General features: G+C 35.3%; 1 protein-coding gene across 6 annotated transcripts in view; it reads left to right on the top strand.

The window, feature by feature from the left end:
• nalcn (sodium leak channel, non-selective) overlaps window positions 1–20,732 on the top strand; it is a 168,985-nt gene that overhangs the window by 25,664 nt on the left and 122,589 nt on the right. For all 6 annotated transcript variants that reach the window (XM_088604641.1, XM_088604616.1, XM_088604649.1 and 3 more), the window contains 4 exons: window positions 9,098–9,181; window positions 9,276–9,415; window positions 10,961–11,089; window positions 16,758–16,909. In XM_088604641.1, coding sequence (XP_088460767.1) covers window positions 9,098–9,181; window positions 9,276–9,415; window positions 10,961–11,089; window positions 16,758–16,909 — 505 coding nt within the window. The remainder of the gene's footprint in view (window positions 1–9,097; window positions 9,182–9,275; window positions 9,416–10,960; window positions 11,090–16,757; window positions 16,910–20,732) is intronic.

Raw genomic sequence — 20,732 nt, 5'->3', positions numbered from 1 at the left:
TTTATCAACCCTACCTGCCGAAAAGTAAAGAACTGTGACTTGTCAATAGACTTAATTATTGGACCATATTTACTGTGGAGGCACTTGCTTAAACTTGTATTTAAAGTTTCTTTTTATTAATATCTTGAGTGGTTTAGAATTGTCACTGCCGTCCATAACCACGTTTCATCATTATTTGCATGCAAATGTTTGTATACAGCCGTATTAAACATTAAGCACAAAGTTCGAAACAATTTTAGTTCGCATTAGTCATTTTTTAAATACAATGCTCTTTGCTGTGATCCTATTATTGAATTTGTCTGTGGTCCCATCAGTATGGAAGCCCGTTTCTGCCAGGGAGTAAAAAAAAAAAACGCGCTATGGTTTCTCAGAATTCCGACTTAGTATCTCAGAATTGTGACTTAGCAACTCAGAATTCCGATTTAGTAAGTCAGAATTCCGACTTAGTAACTCAGAATTGCGACTTAGCAACTCAGAATTCCGACTTAGTATCATCCAGAAGAATTCACAATTATAAAAGCTGAAACATACTTTTTACTTATTTCCATTGTATGTCCTTTTTTACTTAAAAAAGAAGGTCTTCTTTAGCTCAGCTGGCAAGACTCAGGTTCGAGCCAGTGCAGCGAGGCACGAACTAGGGTGGGAGCGGCGAGGGCACAAGCCCTAGAACCCGAATCCGTTACAATAACAAAAGGACAGACAATGAAATATGGCTATTTCGAAGTCGCAAATGTGAGATATAAAGTCGGAATTCTGAGTTACTAAGTCGGAATTCTGAGTTGCTAAGTCACAATTCTGAGATACTAAATCGGAATTCTGAGTTGCTAAGTCGCAATTCTGAGATACTACAGTAAGTCGGAATTCTGAGTTGCTAAGTCGCAATTCTGAGATACTAAGTCGGAATTCTGAGTTGCTAAGTCGCAATTCTGAGATACTAAGTCGGAATTCTGAGTTGATAAGTCGCAATTCTGAGATACTAAGTCGGAATTCTGACTTACTAAGTCGGAATTCTGAGATGCTAAGTCGGAATTCTGAGATACCATAGCGCATTTTTTTTTTACTCCCTGGCGGAAACGGGCTTCCATACAACAGAGATATCTCATGCATGTGAAGGTTTTGTACCAATTCTGTTTTTCATTAACTACTTTCATTGTTGACTTGATTTGATAATTATTTAAAATTCTTAGCCATTCATATGCATTAAATCGCGTTTCTCTTAATCAGTATACAGTACATAAAATATGGCAGTAATATTTGACCTAGGTTCCTTTTTATGTTATTTATATAACGTTTAATAAACAATTACCCTGGTAAGACAGAAAAAAAAACATTTTTTAACAATGTTTTTTTCAAAAGAAAACATAAATATGTTAATGTATTGTGTTAAAAATCGTGGTTAAGAAGAATTCATAGCACTGATTTCCTTTAATTCTAGTTCAGATAAAATATATTTTCCGTAAAAAATACTGTGGAGGAAACATATGCAATATAATTGCCAGTTATTGGATTCTTAAATTAAATATACATTTTATATATTTTATATAATGATAACATTATACAAACTTTGAAATATTGAATTACTCTTGAGAGGACTTCTGGTGGCTCTCTGCCAAAATAACATCTTAATCTAAAGGCGCTACACTCTTTTTTTTCAGTTAAGTGCAACTTCAGTTTAGAGAAGCTTTCATAGCTCTGCTGTTATTCGGGCCCCTGAGAGCTGTATCTCATTAGATATGGATCTGGGCACCCTCTACCCTCTAGGGAAAAAAACCAGAAAGAATCTTCTTACTAAGGTTCAGCACCAGACACCACACCTTTCTGAAAGCACCCACTGGGGAGTGAAACCATTTCTCTCAGTTTCACAATTCTGTTCACTGGGATTTCATTGTGGGTTGCCAGAGAACTCTCGGAAAACCCATCTCTGTGCTGATGTTAAAGTTGTCACTCAGCATTATTCTGGAGATCATCTAATCTCAGCCACAGAATATGGAGCAGAGGATTGTGAATACTCCATCATCTGATGCCAAGCAAAGTATGGTGGGGGATTTTATCTGGGTTGCCCAAAACCTGACAGCATTGGACTTCAAGAAGAAGAAGTCTCTGCTTCAGTCCCACCTGCCTAAATTGGAAGGTGGAAGCCACTTATCTAACTAAAGTATTGTCAGTCTGCTGGAAGGTGTTTAGTAAGGAAAGCTTCCTTTTTTTTACAAAACTCTCTGCTAAGATGGCTAACATCAACAGTCACCACAAGTGAACTAGGTGGTATTTTCTGTTTTCAACTGTTTTCAAGTCTTTTATTTTTTGGACCCATCACATTTGATAAAGCTTGGAAGCAACCTTTTTGCTATATTTTTTGGGATCAGAGCGCTTAAATTGTAAAGCCTTTCATCAAACTGTGATGTGATGTTTCAAGTAGCGAGGATCTTGCACAGTAATATAAAGTGCTGTGAAAAAGTGTTTGCCCCCATCCTGATTTCTTATTTTTTTTGCATGTTTGTCACACTGAAATGTTTCAGATCATCAAACAAATTGAAATATTAGACAAAGATAACACAAGTAAACACAAAATGCAGTTTTTAAATTAAGGTTTTTATTATTAAGGGGAAAAAAAATCCAAACCTACATGGCCCTGTGTGAAAAAGTGATTGCCCCCGCCCTGTTAAAACATAAATCAACTGTGGTTTATCACATCTTTAGAAAACTGAGTTCAATTTCTCTAGCCACACCCAGGCCTGATTACTGCCACACCTGTTCTCAATCAAGAAATCACTTAAATAGGACCTGCCTGACAAAGTGAAGTAGACCAAAAGATCCTCAAAAGCTAGACAACATGCTGCGATCCAAAGAAATTCAGGAACAAATGAGAAACAGAGTAATTAAGATTTATCAGTCTGGAAAAGGTTATAAAGCCATTTCTAAAGCTTTGGGACTCCAGCGAACCACAGTGAGAGCCATTATCCACAAATGGCGAAAACATGGAACAGTGGTGAACCTTCCCAGGAGTGGCCGGCTGACCAAAATTACCCCAAGAGCACAGCGACGACACATCCAAGAGGTCACAGAAAACCCCACAACAACATCCAAAGAATTGCAGGCTTCACTTGCCTCAGTTAAGGTCAGTGTTCATGACTCCACCATAAGAAAGAGACTGGGCAAAAATGGCCTGCATGGCAGAGTTCCAAGACGAAAACCATTGCTGAGCAAAAAGAACATAAAGGCTTGTCTCAGTTTTGCCAGAAAACATCTTGATGATCCCCAAGACTTTTGGGAAAATACTCTGTGGACTGACGAGACAATAGTTGAACTTTTGGAAGGTGTGTATCCCATTACATCTGGCATAAAAGTAACACAGCATTCCAGAAAAGGAACATCATACCAACAGTAAAATATGGTGGTGGTAGTGTGATGGTCTGGGGCTGTTTTGCTGCTTCAGGACCTGGAAGACTTGCTGTGGTAAATGGAACCATGAATTCTGCTGTCTACCAAAAAATCCTGAAGGAGAATGTCCGGCCATCTGTTCGTGACCTCATGCTGAAGCACACTTGGGTTCTGCAGCAGGACAATGATCCAAAACACACCAGCAAGTCCACCTCTGAATGGCTTAAGAAAAACAAAATGAAGACTTTGGAGTGGCCTAGTCAAAGTCCTAACCTGAATCCGATTGAGATGTTGTGGCATGACCTTAAAAAAGCGGTTAAGGCTCGAAAACCCTCCAATGTGGCTGAAGTACAACAATTCTGCAAAGATGAGTGGGCCAAAATTCCTCCACAGCGCTGTAAAAGACTCATTGCCAGTTATCGCAAACGCTTGATTGTAGTTGTTGCTGCTGAGGGTGGCCCAACCAGTTATTAGGTTTAGGGGGCAATCACTTTTTCACACAGGGCCATGTAGGTTTGAATTTTTTTTTCCCTTAATAATAAAAACCTTCATTTAAAAACTGCATTTTGTGTTTACTTGTGTTATCTTTGTCTAATATTTCAATTTGTTTGATGATCTGAAACATTTCAGTGTGACAAACATGCAAAAAAATAAGAAATCAGGAAGGGGGCAAACGCTTCTTCACACCACTGTACAGTACAAGACACGGCTACTCTGCTCTCAACATGCTGAACTCACTAATAGGTTTCTCACACTACAGTAGGCCAAAACAAAATGGGTGTCTAGCTCCTATTGAGGCAATCAATAACAATGACAATGTTGTATTCTGCAACTGTAAATCAGTAAATTTCTCCAAGACATCTCTATGCTTCAAAGACGGGGCCAAGATAAGATTTTTTTAACTTACTGAAATCAACTCAGTTAACTCCTCAATAAAACAGGCTAAGCATTTAAATGTTCTTTTACCGTTGAAAGAATGGAAGCAGTTGTTTGTACAGTAGCTCAATCTGTGTAAGGGTGAAAACCTCCTAGCTAAGACGGCATTCCACCTCTGTTGCTACTAGTGGTGTGTGATCAGGTATGTCCTTAATTTTAAACTGCAGTATAGTTTTTCAGTGCAAACTGTCTCTTTTAATAATGATCCAAACGAGGTCTAACTTTATTTTGAAAAACGGAAAAGTAGACACCATAGAACGCTATTGTTACAGGCTGTTTTCTCTATTAGACTCAGATACAGTATAAAGATATTTGCAAAAGTTTATTCGAAGCAGATTGAGACCTACAGTACATGTACAGTATAGTACATGTATCACCTGATGAATCTTGATCAGACAGACCTCTTGTACGGGCTATCTGTATAGCCTGTTACTGTACATTCTGGGTCTGACGGACTGCCTGGAGGTCAAGGTAAAGGAACAATAAGAACATCCAAGGAAGGTGTTCCTTATTCTTACTCCCAGCTTTACATTTCTTTTGCTTTCTCCTCTTTACAGTAGCTCTTATTCCTGTGCTCTTCCTTTCATCTTTACACATCTGCATCTCACAGCCAAAAACAATGTGCATTTTGGTTTTTGACAGTTCAGTGTGGAATTAACTTTAAAATATCAGCATTACACCAACTGATAAAGACAAGTACCCATACTGATCACTTTCCTGTTCGATGTTTCTTGTCTAGTTCCCTTCATCATCAGCCTACTTAATAACTTTGTTAGACTTTATTGTTATTTTCAATACATTTGTTGAAATCCAACCTTATTTAAACTCACTAATATAGCTATTTCTTTCCATCTTGTGATGTGTACCCTCACCCAGTCTGCATATACAGGTACTGTATTGTATATTCTGCTAGCATGTCGGTGTTTAATTTGAAAACACTTACCTGTTATGGAGGATCCAGGATTAAGAACATACTGTACTGTAAAAAAATTAAAAATGAGAGGCCATTCAGTCCATCTAGCCATTTTAGTAGTTAGTAACTAATTAATCCAAGTATCTCATCCAGCCACCAGATTATTGATTTCAACAACATGGCTGTGTAGCTTGTTCCAGACTCCCACAGCATTTTGGATAAAGAAGTGTTTTAAATACACTTCCACTTTCTCTGATTCCTCTGTTTCTTGGCTTTAGCAGGCTGAGATGAGAGAAAGAACGGAAAAGGACTAGTAAATAGGATTATTTCTCTGGCATATTAAAACTGCAGCTATGGTTTACCCACCAACGCTACAGGCTAAAACAAAATTTAGTCATAGGGCCAAAAATTTAGCCTAGAAAGCAGTTACCAGCTGGCTGCCAGCCTTCTTCCTCAACACCCTCTCTCCACCCATTTATTCACACAGGTGCTTAGCTGAGTAACAAAGTATTTCTGCCAGCTATTATTGTTAAGAAGACAAAACAAAAGAAACAAAAGAAAACAAAAGATAAGATTTTATGTGTAGAAATGTAAAAATAATCAATTTACCCATATACCTTAAGGCACCAGGGGAGGTGGCCACCTGGTTAGTTCTCTTGTTGAACTTTGAGGTGTTAGAGATTCTGTCACTCCTTGTACATTGCCTGGTAGTGTAGAATGTGACTAATTTTGGAATTGCTTTGCTACTCTTTCTCGTCTAAACCTCTGTTCAGTTATTCTTATAGGAATGTTGTTTGGGATACAATGTGGCCCAGTAATGAAACTGCTTCTTACATATTTAACAGTGGAATTGTCCTTTGGGTTTACTCTATTTATACAATAGGCTCCCAGATGACCTCTTGAGGAAGGGGTGTGTGGTGACACACCCAATTGTCCTGTTCTGATGTAGTTGTTAAGAGTTACTGTATCTACCTGGCTTTAAATACTAGCTTTGATGTAAGAAGCTTCATAAAGAAAGTGTGCTTGAGATCCTGAATATGATTAAAGCAGATTTCACTATGGTCTTTACAACTTTACAGGCTGCACTAAACCATGGTATTTCCATTATAAAAGTTACATAACCTCCTCACATTTTGTATATTTCATGGTCACTACTTCATTTTTTCCAAAATACTGATAACAAAGTATAACCAGGTTTTTACTTGACCTTTACATTATACTTCCCAGGTAGCAATGCATCTTGAGGTTTGTGGGTCTAGCTGATGTAAGTAAGTGATGTAAGGAGTAAGTTGTGTAGCTTTGCATGAGTGTAATGACCACTTGCACACTACATACTGTACTGTACTATAAATGTGGGCTCAGATGGAGACCTCATTTTGAAAGGGGTTGCATTTTTCATTTTTTCAAAAGTATCCTTACTACCGCTGTATAAATAGCACAGATTTAAAATATCAGTAGTTCTAGGAAAGTTAAAAATTATACATCAAACTGTTTGGGGCTGCTGCATTGATAATTTGATTTGTACTCATTTCCTGGGTCTTTGGCATTTAACTTTGCCTTCAGATAAATGTCTAACTCGTTTATCATGATTATTGTATTGCAAGTGATTCTTAAAGCAGATTAAGGTCAGTTTTCTTAATTGACCTTAATCTGAATGACTGGATGTTATTTTATATCATTTTGGTTATTATTATCTTTCTTGAAGTATAATTCCTCACCTTATTAGTCATATAGTTGCTCTTTTGACCTTACGTTATTTGGAAAGAATAGTTATTTCTTAGTCTTAGAAATATATTTTATAAGAGAACATGTTTAGACTCCTAAGCAAGACTTGGTTAAGGGATGTGAGAACGGACAGAATTTTAAGATATTTACAGTGACCTGCAAAAGTATTAAAACCCTAAGGTATTCTATTTTTGAAACTACAAAATGATACATACACATTTTTTAAATATTTTATTAAAAATTGGAATGCTCAAACTGAAGACATCTATGAGTAAGATAAGTTACAGTAAATGTCAACAAAAACTAAAGTGTAAAAAGACCATCAATATTTGGTAGAAGCAACTTCGGCAGGAATTGTAGCCACAAAAGTCCCTATCGCCTTTTCGGTGGCCTTTTTGGTTCAGTTTGTGGCCGTTTTCCTTGACAGATTTTATCAAGCTCTCCAGTTGCTAGAGGATTGCTTATAGACAGTAGTTTTCAAGTCTTTCCACAAATTCCCAGTTGGATCCAAGTCAGGATTTTGAGGGCCACTCAAGGACATTTTTATTCCATCTAATTCTTAAGCTACTCCATCCTGTTGAAAAATGACGTTTTGTCCAAGTTTGAGATATTTAGCAAGCTAAAGCAGCTTTTCCTGTAGGATTGACCTGAATTTTTCTTCATCTGTTTTATCCTTAGTCCTGCCCAGCTTCTCAGTCTCTGCTAATAAGAAGCAGAACAATAACATAATGTGACTGAAACCATGTTTGACAGTAGGGATGGTGTTTTGACTGAGTTATGCACTGTGTTTCTTGATTTAGACCATACATTTCCAATGCCACATAACAGTACCAATTGTATGCTTTGTTTCTAACAGGCATGCAGGATTTGAGATGTTTTTTCAGCAATGTCTTCCTTCTTTCCACTCAGCCATATATGCCAGCCTTGTCTCATGGACAATTTCTTCTATCTCAGACATTCTCTTTCAGAGTTGCTGTTGGCTTCATGGTGGTATTAATCAGTGTTCTCCCTGCCTGGCTGCTTAGATTGGAAGGAAACCATGAACTAGGCAGCATCTGGTGCCTTCCACTTCCAAGTCATTGACATATTAATGGTCTTTCAAATATTTTTATCCCTTTCTCTTGATCTCTGCCTCAATAAAACTTTGAGTCCTTTAAATCCTCTACCTGTCAGAAGAACATTAGAGAGGCAAATAAATGTATGGAATATATTGAGACAGATGTGTTTATTACAAATCATGGGATCTATACAGTCAGAGACCCCTCAGAAATATCTCAGATAATTCTGTGGGTAAGGTCATTTTGTGCACCTAATTTAATTTAGCAAAGAATTTGGAAAGGTGCCATCGTGACTTTTCCATTTTTATTTCATATTATCTGTTTACTTCTTTTCTTTTTCATTTGTATAATGAATGTGTGGAGTAGGTTGTGTGTAAATAACAGAATAATACCTGTCTCTGTAATTGCTACTTCAGAGTGTTATTATTGCAAGATTTGAAGCAGCAATACATGAAAACTGTGCAGAAGTCTGAATATTGTTCTTATTATTGAATACTGAACAATATTGAATAATATTATATTATTGAATGCATAATAGTAAGTACTTACTGTGTGTGATTTTCATCTGTCACACGCACAGTTTATATGGGTATCATAAGTGGTTACATGACAAGAAGTCTTTATATGCAACTCCAAACTCACATTAACTGAAATCGTTCTTTAAATTGAATTATTTACTTTTTGTATTATAAGCAATGTATGCCTTTTGTGTTCTTCTTCAATGTCAGTAATGAAGTATTCATATCTAGCAATTGATACATACATACAATAATGTAATTTTGATATTATTTTAAAAAATATAGATTTTGTTTTTATTGTTTATAAAGCCAGTGTGTAATTGCACTGGCAATCAAATTGTGACCACATTTCTGAAAAGGCGAGCTTGGGTTAATAGGAAGCCAATGAAATCTGAGTCCTACCATATGTTCTGACATTTCCTTGCCCAGTTTTATTCCTCCAGTGGTTTCACAGCATCTGCAATTCACCTGTTGACTTTCCATTTCAAGATCAGATTTAAAATATTGGATTTACGTGTGAATTAAAGAATCATAACTGAAATGTGTTGAAATATTTTTTCTCTTTTTAGGGGGATAACTCCTATGTAAAGGACCGTTGGTGTGTGTTTGATGGCATCATGGTTTTTTGTCTCTGGATTTCTTTGGTACTACAGGTAATTAAAAATATTGATCATTTGTTTCCTGGCTTTGTGGCTGTGAACTGTTTAACTGATTGGACAATTGTTTCTATTCCATTGTTTTTGTTAGGTGTTTGAAATAGCAGAGCTGGTCGACCAGATGTCACCTTGGGGAATGCTGAGAATACCAAGAGCCCTTATAATGATTAGAGCTTTCCGAATTTACTTCAGATTTGAGCTGCCGCGCACGAGAATTACAAATATTTTGAAGTAAGATAGATGTTTCTTGAAATTCTAATGTGTTTATTTAAAAAATACAATTCCTTGTAAAAAAATTCAGTCTCTTGCTCAGTTTACACATTTTCCTGTTATTTTAGGCACTAACCACTCCACACACGCTCTGCAAAAAAAAAACAGGAAAAATAGATCATTAATATTGGGAAGTGTTAATTAATTAATTAACTCAGGTGAATTAATGAAAAAAACTCTCTTACATTACCTTACTGAGCCACACAATTAGTTAGATTACCTCTATCTTTGGAAAATGTAGGTTATCATGATTTCAGAATAAATATATTGTATCTGTCTCTATAAGGTCCCCATGAAGACCAATAACTTCATAAGAGCAATAACTCACGGATAAATGTTTAAAAAGCCACAAACGAAGAGAGAATTGTAAACATTTCAAAGACCCTTAATATTGCTTTAATCATGGTGAAGCTAATCATAAAGAAGTAGAAAGCACCTAAACACTGCCTAAATCAGGCTATCCCTAGCTACAGTAAGTAAGCAAGCCACTGTGAGGCCAAAAGGTCTTTCAAAGAACTACAAAGTTCAGTAGCTGAGGCATGAGCAAACATCAAGGTGTCAACAATATTCCTGTCACTTCATTGAAGGGACTGCATGTAACTGAAGAAAAAAAACACCTACAAAACACCTACATGAATCTGCAAACATGTATGCAAAGGGGATTTGTGATCTGACAGGACAAAATTGGCTATTTTTAATTTAAATTCAACGCATTACTGTACATCACACATTAACCCAACATACAGTAGTACAGTACATCACTAAGTAAACACTCTCTCTAAGGAAAAGGATGGTGGCATAATTACAGTATGTAATAGTCCTGCTTCTTGTCAGCAAGGAATAGGAAACCCTTCAAGACACGGGGGAGCATAGATGGAACAAAGCACTGGCAAATCGTAGAGGAAAACTGCTTCAGATCTAAAACTGGGATGAGAATTTCACCTTTCAGCAGGAGAATAAGAATTTAAATGTCATTGAGTGGGCCTGACTTGGATCGTGTGGAAAATCTCTGGAAACATTTGAAAATTCAGATATCTTGACTTCAGTCCTGTGGAAAATCTCTGGAAACATTTGAAAACTACAATCCATAATTGATCCCCAAGCAACTTGAGAGCTTGACCAAATCTGCCAAGACGAATGGGCAAAAATTGAACCAAGCCGGTATGCAAAGCTGGGAGAGACTTACCCTAGTTAAACTTGTGGCTGTATTTGCTGCCAACCATTTTTCTACTAAATGTTGAATCACGTTGGAATATCCTGATTGCATAGGTATTTTGTTTATTTCTCTTAAGTTTTTGCTGACATTTGCTGTAAATTCTTACCCTAGAAATCTTCAGTATGAACATTTAGGTTTTGAATAAATACATTTAAAACACTGTGTACAGTATGTATCTTTTTGTAATTTCACAACATGGGACACAATAGGGAGGATCTGAATTGTTTGTGAAATCAGTATATGACTTTGTGATTGTGGAAATTGATTTGCTGTTCTGTTTCTCACCTTAGGCGCTCTGGAGAACAGATCTGGAGTGTGTCCATATTCCTGCTTTTCTTCCTTCTCCTGTATGGAATTCTCGGAGTCCAGATGTTTGGAACATTTACTTACCATTGTGTGACTAATGATACACAGCCAGGGTAAGTTATCTTTTCTTCTTGCAGCAAATCACCCCCCCCCCCCCCAAAAAAAAAAACTTGACATGACCCTCACAAACATCCATGACATTCATTTTTCAAACCGGCAAGAAAAAAAAAAGAATTCCAAAGTATGAGTCAGGTGGACATCTGTTAACTGAAATAACCCCTTTTGCCCTTTAAGATACCAGCTGAGTCTAGATGTGGAGAGAAAAAACGCCTCAGTTACATAATCAACATTTTGTCATACAGTAGGTTCATTCTGAGAGCCTTGACTATTTCTTTGTAATCAGCAGTGGACAGACAGCAAACTAGATTTTCTTTCTGAGTTTTGTCTACAACAGCATAGCTGGAACATTTTAGAACTACAGAATTTCAAAATGTTCTGAGGATATGAATGGACAGAATATCCACAGGGGCCTCTCTTTGCAGATTTGTATCCTTTGTGGACAGTGTAAGACCCATAAGTATAAACTACTGTACATGATAATGTATTTTTTTTTTAATATATGATTTTTTAAATGATTTAAAACAGAAAACAGGAGGCATTTATTATACAAAGGGTTTGGGAGTGCCAGCCAATCAGCCATGGTGTTGAAACTGGTTTCTTTCAAGAAGTATATGGATGAGATCCTCAGATTACCTACTAAAGTAATAACACACAGGCTGAGTGGCCTCCTCTCGTTTATTAAGCTTTCTTATATTATCATCAGTGAAACACATGAAGAAATCAGGACTTGCTTGTAAACTTTAAATTAAACCTTACGTGTTGGTCCTTGGAACAAGTTTTTAAAGTGAGCTGAAGCACATCAGTGCGGGTGCATTCAGTGTTAACTGTTTATAATGCCACTGCCTTCCTGTAATTGACATTTAAAGGCCATAGACGATATAGTGCTTCTCAAATTTGCTTAAAATGTTAATGGTTTGTACATTGATCACAATCCTTTAGCTAAAAATGTCCATACTTTGAATTTTGCCAATGGGAAAGATCGACAATGGGACAGTTACTTTTATGTCAGGAACCGTGAAAAATGTAGTAACACTGTTAACTGAAAATGTACTGGTTTTGTTGCCAACTTTTGTACTGATACCAAAAAGCCAGACCACGAATACAGTTTCTCATCTGTATATCATCAGTCTGGTTTAGTACTCTGTGTGGGTTAAAATGTTTGAAGGTGCAGTATATTATTCATTCATGAAGTCAAAACACCTTGAATATGAACATTGTCCAAATTATTGCTCTTGATGTTGCAAGGGTACGTGAATGTGGTTTTGTGTAATTGTGTAATTGTAATCTGAGCATTAGGCCCATTAGACAATTTGGATTGGTGTCTCAGATGTACAGTTAGATTACTAACTTTGTGGTCTTTATATTTTAGTATGATTTGCAGAACTTGCAGAATTAAAAGAACTATTGTATGAAATGGCTGCTTTCTACTAATTTTCTCATTTTCTGAGTAAAACCCATGGGGTGTCTGATTTCTTTGCTCTCAAAAAAAGTCCCGATGTTGTGCTGTGTTGTAGTGTTAAAGAACATAGGAAAATTGAAATAACAAAGGACCAAGTCTAAAGTCTAAATTTACAGAGTGTTCTTACAGTCACCAATGCTGTGTGTACTATGGAGGCCATTGTCTGTGATGTCTTTTAGATAAGCAGATAAAACGGTAGGTAGGTAATTGGTAGGTACTGTAGGTAATTGATTTAAACGACTAAGATAAATTATGATTTGGGAACGAATTAAAGATATATATACTGTATGTACTCACAAAAGTGCCTTAATAAGGTACAAAACAGTCTGTTAAGTGGGAATGCATTTGACTTTTTAACCTGACATAAAAGTATTTAAAACGAATGTTCATAATGTCTTTTTTTGATTATTCAGGTTATGGTCCAGCTCTGCCTGCATTCCACAGATTAGGATTCCCTATTGATGCTTCTCTCTGCCATCATGAAATGAAGGAAATCATCACCTAATTAAAATGTGCAAACGTGTCTTAACAAAAGTTATTAATGCCATTTGCAAATCCAGGTTAAATTAAGATTGAAGGACATTGGTAAAAATACCTTTGGGTATTTTATACTCCAGCTGGAAGTATAAAGGCTGCAAAGAGGAAAATATTTAACATTCGTACCTTGACGGGCTGCATGAAGGGTTGTGTCAAGCAAAACAGTGTGAGAAATTTGCACTTTAGATGAACTATCTGGGGGGAAGCAGCATTTCTAATCATAATAATTAACATTTCTGTACTTTTTTCAGGAATGTGTTGTTAATGATTACTTTTTTTTACAGAGATGTCTGTCTTTATGAAATAGGAGAAAAAATACAGTGAACGCTTTCCTGCCAGGGAGAAGATTATAGACATTGACCCTTTTCTGCTGTCATTTTGATTTCAGCACCTGTCACTTTACATTTATACAAATTGCAGGAAGTGTTTCAATTAGAGTCAATTAGAACATTTTCTTTTCTTATAGAAGTTGACAAAGATAAAAGGTTTTCTTTTGTGTAGGACTGAAAAATGACTGCATAATGCACATTTTTCGATAATGTTGCCAGCTTTTTGTGTGGATGTTGATTAAGTCAATTTTGGATTTCCAGTAATGTTATAAGTATGAACTTTATCCATGACAGTGTACTCAAACCAACTGAAAGTAAAGTATGAGAAGACTAGGGTATTCATTTATTTGTGCTTTACCCAATATTTAGTCAGGATGAGGTCATGCATCATTTGAAGTCATACACACCTGAAGAAGGCTCCACGGCCGAAACGTTGTGTTTTCTTTCTTCTTTTTTTCAGCAAGGAATAAACCTATTACTTGTTCCAAAGCTGTATGATGTTTTATTATCAGGTCTCAGAGATATGCTTTAATTGGATACACAGGTTGAAAATACTATTAACAAAACTACATTTGTCATCTTTGGACAGTTACATCTCAAAACAAATACATTTCCCCCCTGAATTCCCTGGATTGAAAAGCCTACTCAAGCTTCTGTCTCAAAAGGTTCAAGGACCAAAGTGTGTTCCTAAATTATTGAAATGAAGGGGATTACTAAATTTCAAATTCAATAAAAAATGTTTTACTTTTATTCCATATTTATTCCAAATTTTAAAAATGACTTAAAAAAAAAGATTAATGAATGTAATAAGTACCATCAGTGGTATTTCATGTTAGAGCTGAGAATGTGAATCACATTACTATGATATTAGCAGACTTGTAAACTTTTATTTTCTGTTTCATTTATCATATCTGTTCCGTAAAACCTGGAGATTTCTTTTATATAAGTGGGAGATTATCAATCAGAAAATAATTAAAGACACTTTGACTCATCAGAGTGCCTTCCATCGGTCTCTTTGATACAGCAATAAATTATCCACTTTCATTCCAACACGCTAATAATCAACTGGAAAGAGTGTCTAGCTTACCGCTTTGAAGACATTAATTTTCATTAGAGACATTAAACAGCACTTAGAGTCACACCTGTGTCCAGGGAGAGAGGGAAGTGAGAGAAGGAGAGAGCAAGGATTGTGATGGATTGAGGGAGCAAGAGAGGAAGGGAGAGAAAGCACAACAGATGAAGAGTGAAAGAGTGTGTTGTGTTGGGTGAAAAAAACATGGCCGAAACAGGTGGTGATGCAGGAGAATTTATTTTTGTGTGTTTTGTTGTTCAGCATTATTGGCAAGAGTTATTCTTTAAAGCTACAGAGTGTACTGTATTAATTATAGAATGTAAAACACTTCATGAAATCATTATAGGCTTTCGTAGACTCTTGGAACATTGCAAAATCTAATTAAACATTTAAAAAATATTTTTATGTTGATCTATTTATGATGTTACACAGTGATAACAGTTCATAGATTGGTTAAAATTTGTTGATCACTGTGGACTCTTTATTATGGAAAGTTATTTTTAAGAACATTACTCAGCCCCACATCCTCCGGAGCTCTTGGGTTTTGTCTACAATATCTTCTGTCAGCACCCTGTTTTAAAATGTTTGTCTCCACCTCTGAGAGCGAGGGTTCCAGATGAAATCCTTCAGCGCTTTGCTGGCATTGGCTAATCAATCTCAGAATCTCATTAAGCTGTATCTTCTATGTTCTTCAAGATGAGCTTTAATGTGTCTAATGGATGTCCCTTTGTGTTAAAGAAGCAGATTATATTTTCAGTTCTGTATATACATGGATTTAGTGTCCACTTATGACTCAGAGTATTTGACTTTTTCTGTGTTGGCTTTGTCAATACCTTTGAGGATTCTGGATATCTGAGTTTAAACTTTTGTGATCTAGTGTTTCAAGACCAAAGACAATCAATTCCCTTAAAAGGGTTATTTGTAAGAACCTTAAAAGGCCATTACTTTGGTTCTCTTATTTTAATAAATTAAAGTCATAAACTTGAATCTATAAAGTTGCACTTTACAAACCTCTGCCAAAATAAAATAAGCACCTCTCAAAGTGGTGGTCATTTTTCATACAAATACTCTAGGGCCAATGTAAATTGTTTCACATTTTGCTGTTAAAATGCATTTTATTCTAGTCAAGGCCTCTTATTTCAATAAAGCAGGACTGTACCTTAATGTCCAAATATCTGTGGCTCATTGTGAATCTATAATCTTCTATTTTATACTGTAGCACCATATGCTTAATGTATTTTTGTATTATTATTTATTGTCAAGGTTTACACTGTTTACCAGAAAATAGAAAATAACATATTTCACAAAATATAAAATATGATTTACATAAAGTTCAAATTTTGATGAAATTGGACACAATTAGAGAAGATGTTAATAGGTGTCTAAAGTAATTAAACTCTTGTCTCTCTAAGTTTTGATGTAAAAAAATCACATCATTTGGCACTGAACTTTCAGATAAGTGACAAAAAATGATAAGAACTCTTTTTATGTGTGGAGTAGAGTTCTGTGGGAGCTTTTTGAGCTTTATTGTATCCTTGAGAATAAATTTGCCCTTTTTAACACAAACTGCTTTACATGTTACTCTTATTTGTCTTTTATTTGCTTTTATGTTTATTTTCCTTTGATGAAGGATAAGTAAAAAAATAAAAAGCACCAGGCATGATGCCCAAACATGAGTATTAAATTGGATTTCTCACCAATATGCATATCAAGAAGCTTTAACTAAATTCAGGTTTTTATTGGTATGACAAATTATCTGATCTTATCAGTAGGCATTGGGATATCTGGATCAGAACCTGAAATATATTGAAATTCACTTTTAAACCTTATAGATTTGTTTCTAAATCAAGAACATCATCAGCAACAGAATAAAACTTATTGCATTCTATACATTAACTCCTGATATTGTTTTTTAGTTGATATTTTTGTTGATGTAACAATTTGCATGTACTTTCTTAGGAGATTTACTGTAAATGTGCTTTGATGTATTTCTCTGAAAAGCTCAGTATAAATGTGTTATGGCTTAGATAGACAATTGAAGTACACTACATTGACCAAGGGAAATTTAGTGCTAGAGATAAAGGGAAATAGTGATTTAATTACTGAATCTAGGAGCCCTTCTAAATATTAGTCCAAAAAAGCATTTATAAAAATTGAAAGGACTGACCCATTATTTTCATTCAATTAGCTCTTTATCTTTTGCTGCGGTGAAATCCTTTTTAATGGTGAATAACTCTAATTGATCGACACATTTTGTCTTTCAGGAATGTAACCTGGAATAATTTAGCGATTCCGGATACGCACTGCTCACCTGATGGAGAAGGCTACCAGTGCCCAATGGGATTTAAATGCATGGACCTTGAAGATCTCGGTCTCAGTAGACAAGAGCTGGGTTACAGTGGTTTCAATGAGATAGGTTTGTAATTCACATCCACTAAATTCTTCCTAGCATCCTTGTTAAGCGTTTTTTCTTTTCCTTTCAAGGTACAGTTTAATAAAATTTTGATTGAAACACGTATACAACATTTAAAATATCATTTCAGAAGGATGATATTATACCAGGTGATAATCACAGTGGCCAACCAGGGTTTTGTAGTTAACTGTAAGTCACCACACATTAGACAGCAGCTAGAGCCAAATAAACCATTTTCCTTATATTAGCAATGCAACCATTGTCCAACTACAATGTTTAGTTGGCTATGGCTTTCTATTAAAGGTTTCAAAGGTCTCATTAACAAAACAAATAATTACAAAATAGCTCAGCTGTGATGTACAATATCTCAGTTTATCTTTACTGGAGTATTCTGTGGGCTTGATCTAGTAAAGTAAATCGCAATAATTTTAAATGCTATAAAGACCCAAATGTAGGGGGATAGTTTGTGGTTTCGGTGTTTAGCATATCAATGAATGTTATAATTTCTATTTGAACTTTTATTAAAGGTTTTGTTTCGATTTCTAATGGATTAAATACTTTTTTTCCATTTTTTTTTCAAATACAAAATACTTAGATTTTTCTTCTAGGACATTTACTATTTTCTGAACAATAATGGCATTTTAGACAAACACAGCTTTAAAATGGTCATGCCTACAGTGATAACAGCATAATAGGAAAAAGCCCATGCTATGATAAAACCAAAGTGAAAATCTGATGTTCATGTGAACATTGTCCATAGTGGTATCTGACTGATTGTTTAATACTTTCCTATATCTCTAATATGTTGTGTCTATAAACATGTTGTCATTTTTTATACACTATTAAGTCACTATTTTTTTAAATATTGCTCCAAGCTTTATGGAGTTCCAACAAAATCCTGTTTCCCAGTATGTTAGCTTTGAAGATATGGAGTTAATCAATTTCCACATTTAAGCATGTGACGCTAGCGTAGTTGAAACTAATGCGAACAGATTGGGGAGTGACAGTCTCAAATCTTTACCTTTGCTAAAAGCTTCCTTCAGAACACAAATTCCCTGCATCCCTCAGAATTAAATGTTAGCCCTAACAAGCTCACATTTGTAAAAAAAAAATGGTTCAAGCTGTTAAGCAGATCATTACTTCTCACAGAGCATGTTAATGAGAATACTACTCTATTTTAAAGCAAACAACTTCTTCCTTTGTGTGTCTATACTGTATATATACAGTATAAGAAAGAACAAAGCACAGCCAAGTGTGAAAAATACAATAAAATCTATTCATATGCTTTTTAGTGTGTGTTGACAAAAACATGGGGAAATAGAAGAATCCTAAAAATGAACCTGAACCACAAGAACGTGGTGGAGATTGACTAATGGACTAAGGTTGGGTCCTAAGCTCGTATAGTTATTATTGGCATTTTTTTCATTACCCCATTTGTATAGACATTTCAATCCACTGGGTTGTGAAAGCTTGTATTATTTTTGCTGTTGTCTATCAATTGCTTTTTTATTCAAATCCATCCACTTATTTATTTTAATTTGTAATTACATTATTTTAATACATGAGTGATAGAATACACGAGTACTGTACCACACTCTCTGGTAGAATTTCTGTCAGTTTCTATTATAATTCTAGGTTTATAAAATCAGTTGATTTTATAATAATCAGCTGATATAGAGACGCTATGGCTTTGAGGGCTACCTACTGTATGTTGATTTTTACTCTATTAAAAATATGTAGGGGGTGAGGAGGCCATTTAGCTTATGGTTGTTTTAGAATGTGATCAAAGGATATATTCAAAGCTTTTCCTTAATGATTCCGGTGAATAACCTTACAGATATGGTAATTTGTTCAGTACAATCACTCATTAGCACTTGCATTCAAAATGAGTGGATGGAGTTTAATTATTCATTGGTATTAATGCACTGAAACATGTATTCCTTGCAATCTCACTAATCCTAAATATAGCAGTATCTACAGTTCATACTGTAAGCATTGAGCTTTGACTAGGCTAAAAGCGTTTTGTCCTGCCTTCTGCCTTACCTCAGAAGGTCAGTGAGCAAAGCACATCTGCTTCAGTCTGATCCAGTGATAGCCTCGTTTCCTTCTTAAATTGCTTCCTTTGTATATTTTTGATTACTATGAGGAGCCAGCCCTTACCAAAAAAATGTAATTTAGAATTTCATATCATGGCATGCTGGGTTTAAAGAAGAATAGCTGAGGAGAGAAAGAGTCAAGGTTGCAGTTGAAGTCTGTATACATTTAAAAAAAAAACAATGCATATATTATAGAGTGATATACTGTGTGTGTGTATTTTACATTTATGCCTATGTGGGTGATTTGACTTAGTGTCGTAATGAACTGGTTTACTATTTAGAAATGGAGGAACACAACCTGTTATTTAGTATTAGAAAATAATAATTTTGATGATCTACTGTATAAGATTCCCTTCGCTCATAACAATAATCAAACTCAGCAAGGATAGTGAAACTCTCTAAAAAAGTTCATTCGTAGTTGCCCAGCATTTTCTTCAGCTATTTCAACATAAGTGAGTTTTTAATGAGAGCATTTTGTCATAGCACAATGAAACTGAGCCCTGAGGGGAAAAAACACATTTCATATTGAGAGTAATCACTGTGAGCGACAACAAATCTCAGACCTTGATTCAAGAAAGGTTCTCCAACTTTTCGATATGTGAAATGAATAATTGTTTTACAGCTTTATTTAAAATATGTTTGTTCTTGCTTTGTGGTTTCTTTTTCACTGGAATATTATTTTTATTTTCTTTTTATAGTATTTGGGATATATTTGCTGGTGCATATGAAATAGAAAACAGCAGATAATCATATAAGAAATTAGACAAAGTGTCATGATAAAGGTTGGATTTGTTGGAAAGTAATGTGTGGAATTATTTGTAACTGAGAAGGACTTTGATTATCCATGACATTCTGATAGATGGTATTTTTCTATAAAATATTTTTCAGTTGTTTTTTTGAGTTACACCCTGCTGTAGTGTGTTTTTGAGAAACAACAGATTTAAATTAATTTATATCTACTTTTTTATTATGGTTACTATTATATTACTCTGTTATTTAAAGTCACATTGTGAAAGAAAACAAAATGGGTTACAAAAGTGACCTACAGTAAGAGCATGTGATCAGATTCATGTGACTTTCTGTTACAAATGAAATTAAGAATCTCCATATCAGTTAAGTAACATAAAAACTAAATGAGTATGCCTATGAGAGGACCTCATCAAGGTATTTAAAATCCACATAAGCACTGGCAAAGTCAACATAATGAATTTCTTCAGAATAAAGCACAAGCTAGAAAGTTACGGGAATCTGTAACAGGCTCCACAGCCAAATTACTGAAACCGATACCCTGGTTTCTTTTTATGAAAAGGTGTGCTGAGATCCTTGGGTAGAAGCTCCTGTAACTTCTACCGAACAGACTAAATGAGATGAGTGGTGCCATCTGATTTTTAAGATTTCTTAAGTTCTAACAATAGTGTCACCTCAGACTTTTACATTCTTCAGCCTTCAGTCAGCAACTTGATTCAATAATTACAGGTGCATTATCTGTCAGCCACGATTTACCAAACCATAGTCAATGAATGTTATGTACAGTTACTGAACAAGCAGATATAGATGACTGTGGCCCCTTTAAATAAGCGCTTGTCTGTGATAGAAAAAAACAGATACCCTTCTGTAATGATCATCTTGAGAGAAGAATTGACAAGACTGAGTTGTCACAATAATATAACATTAAAAAAATGGGCTTTCACTTCTGCTGAGTAAATATGCAGCAGTATTGGAATTATAGA

Source organism: Lepisosteus platostomus, chromosome 2 (genome assembly GCF_059453375.1).
Source record: "Lepisosteus platostomus isolate fLepPlt1 chromosome 2, fLepPlt1.hap1, whole genome shotgun sequence".
In the NCBI taxonomy this organism is placed as follows: Eukaryota; Metazoa; Chordata; class Actinopteri; order Semionotiformes; family Lepisosteidae; genus Lepisosteus; species Lepisosteus platostomus.
Note: the sequence above shows the minus strand (reverse complement) of the source record. Positions and strands in the feature narration are given on the sequence as shown.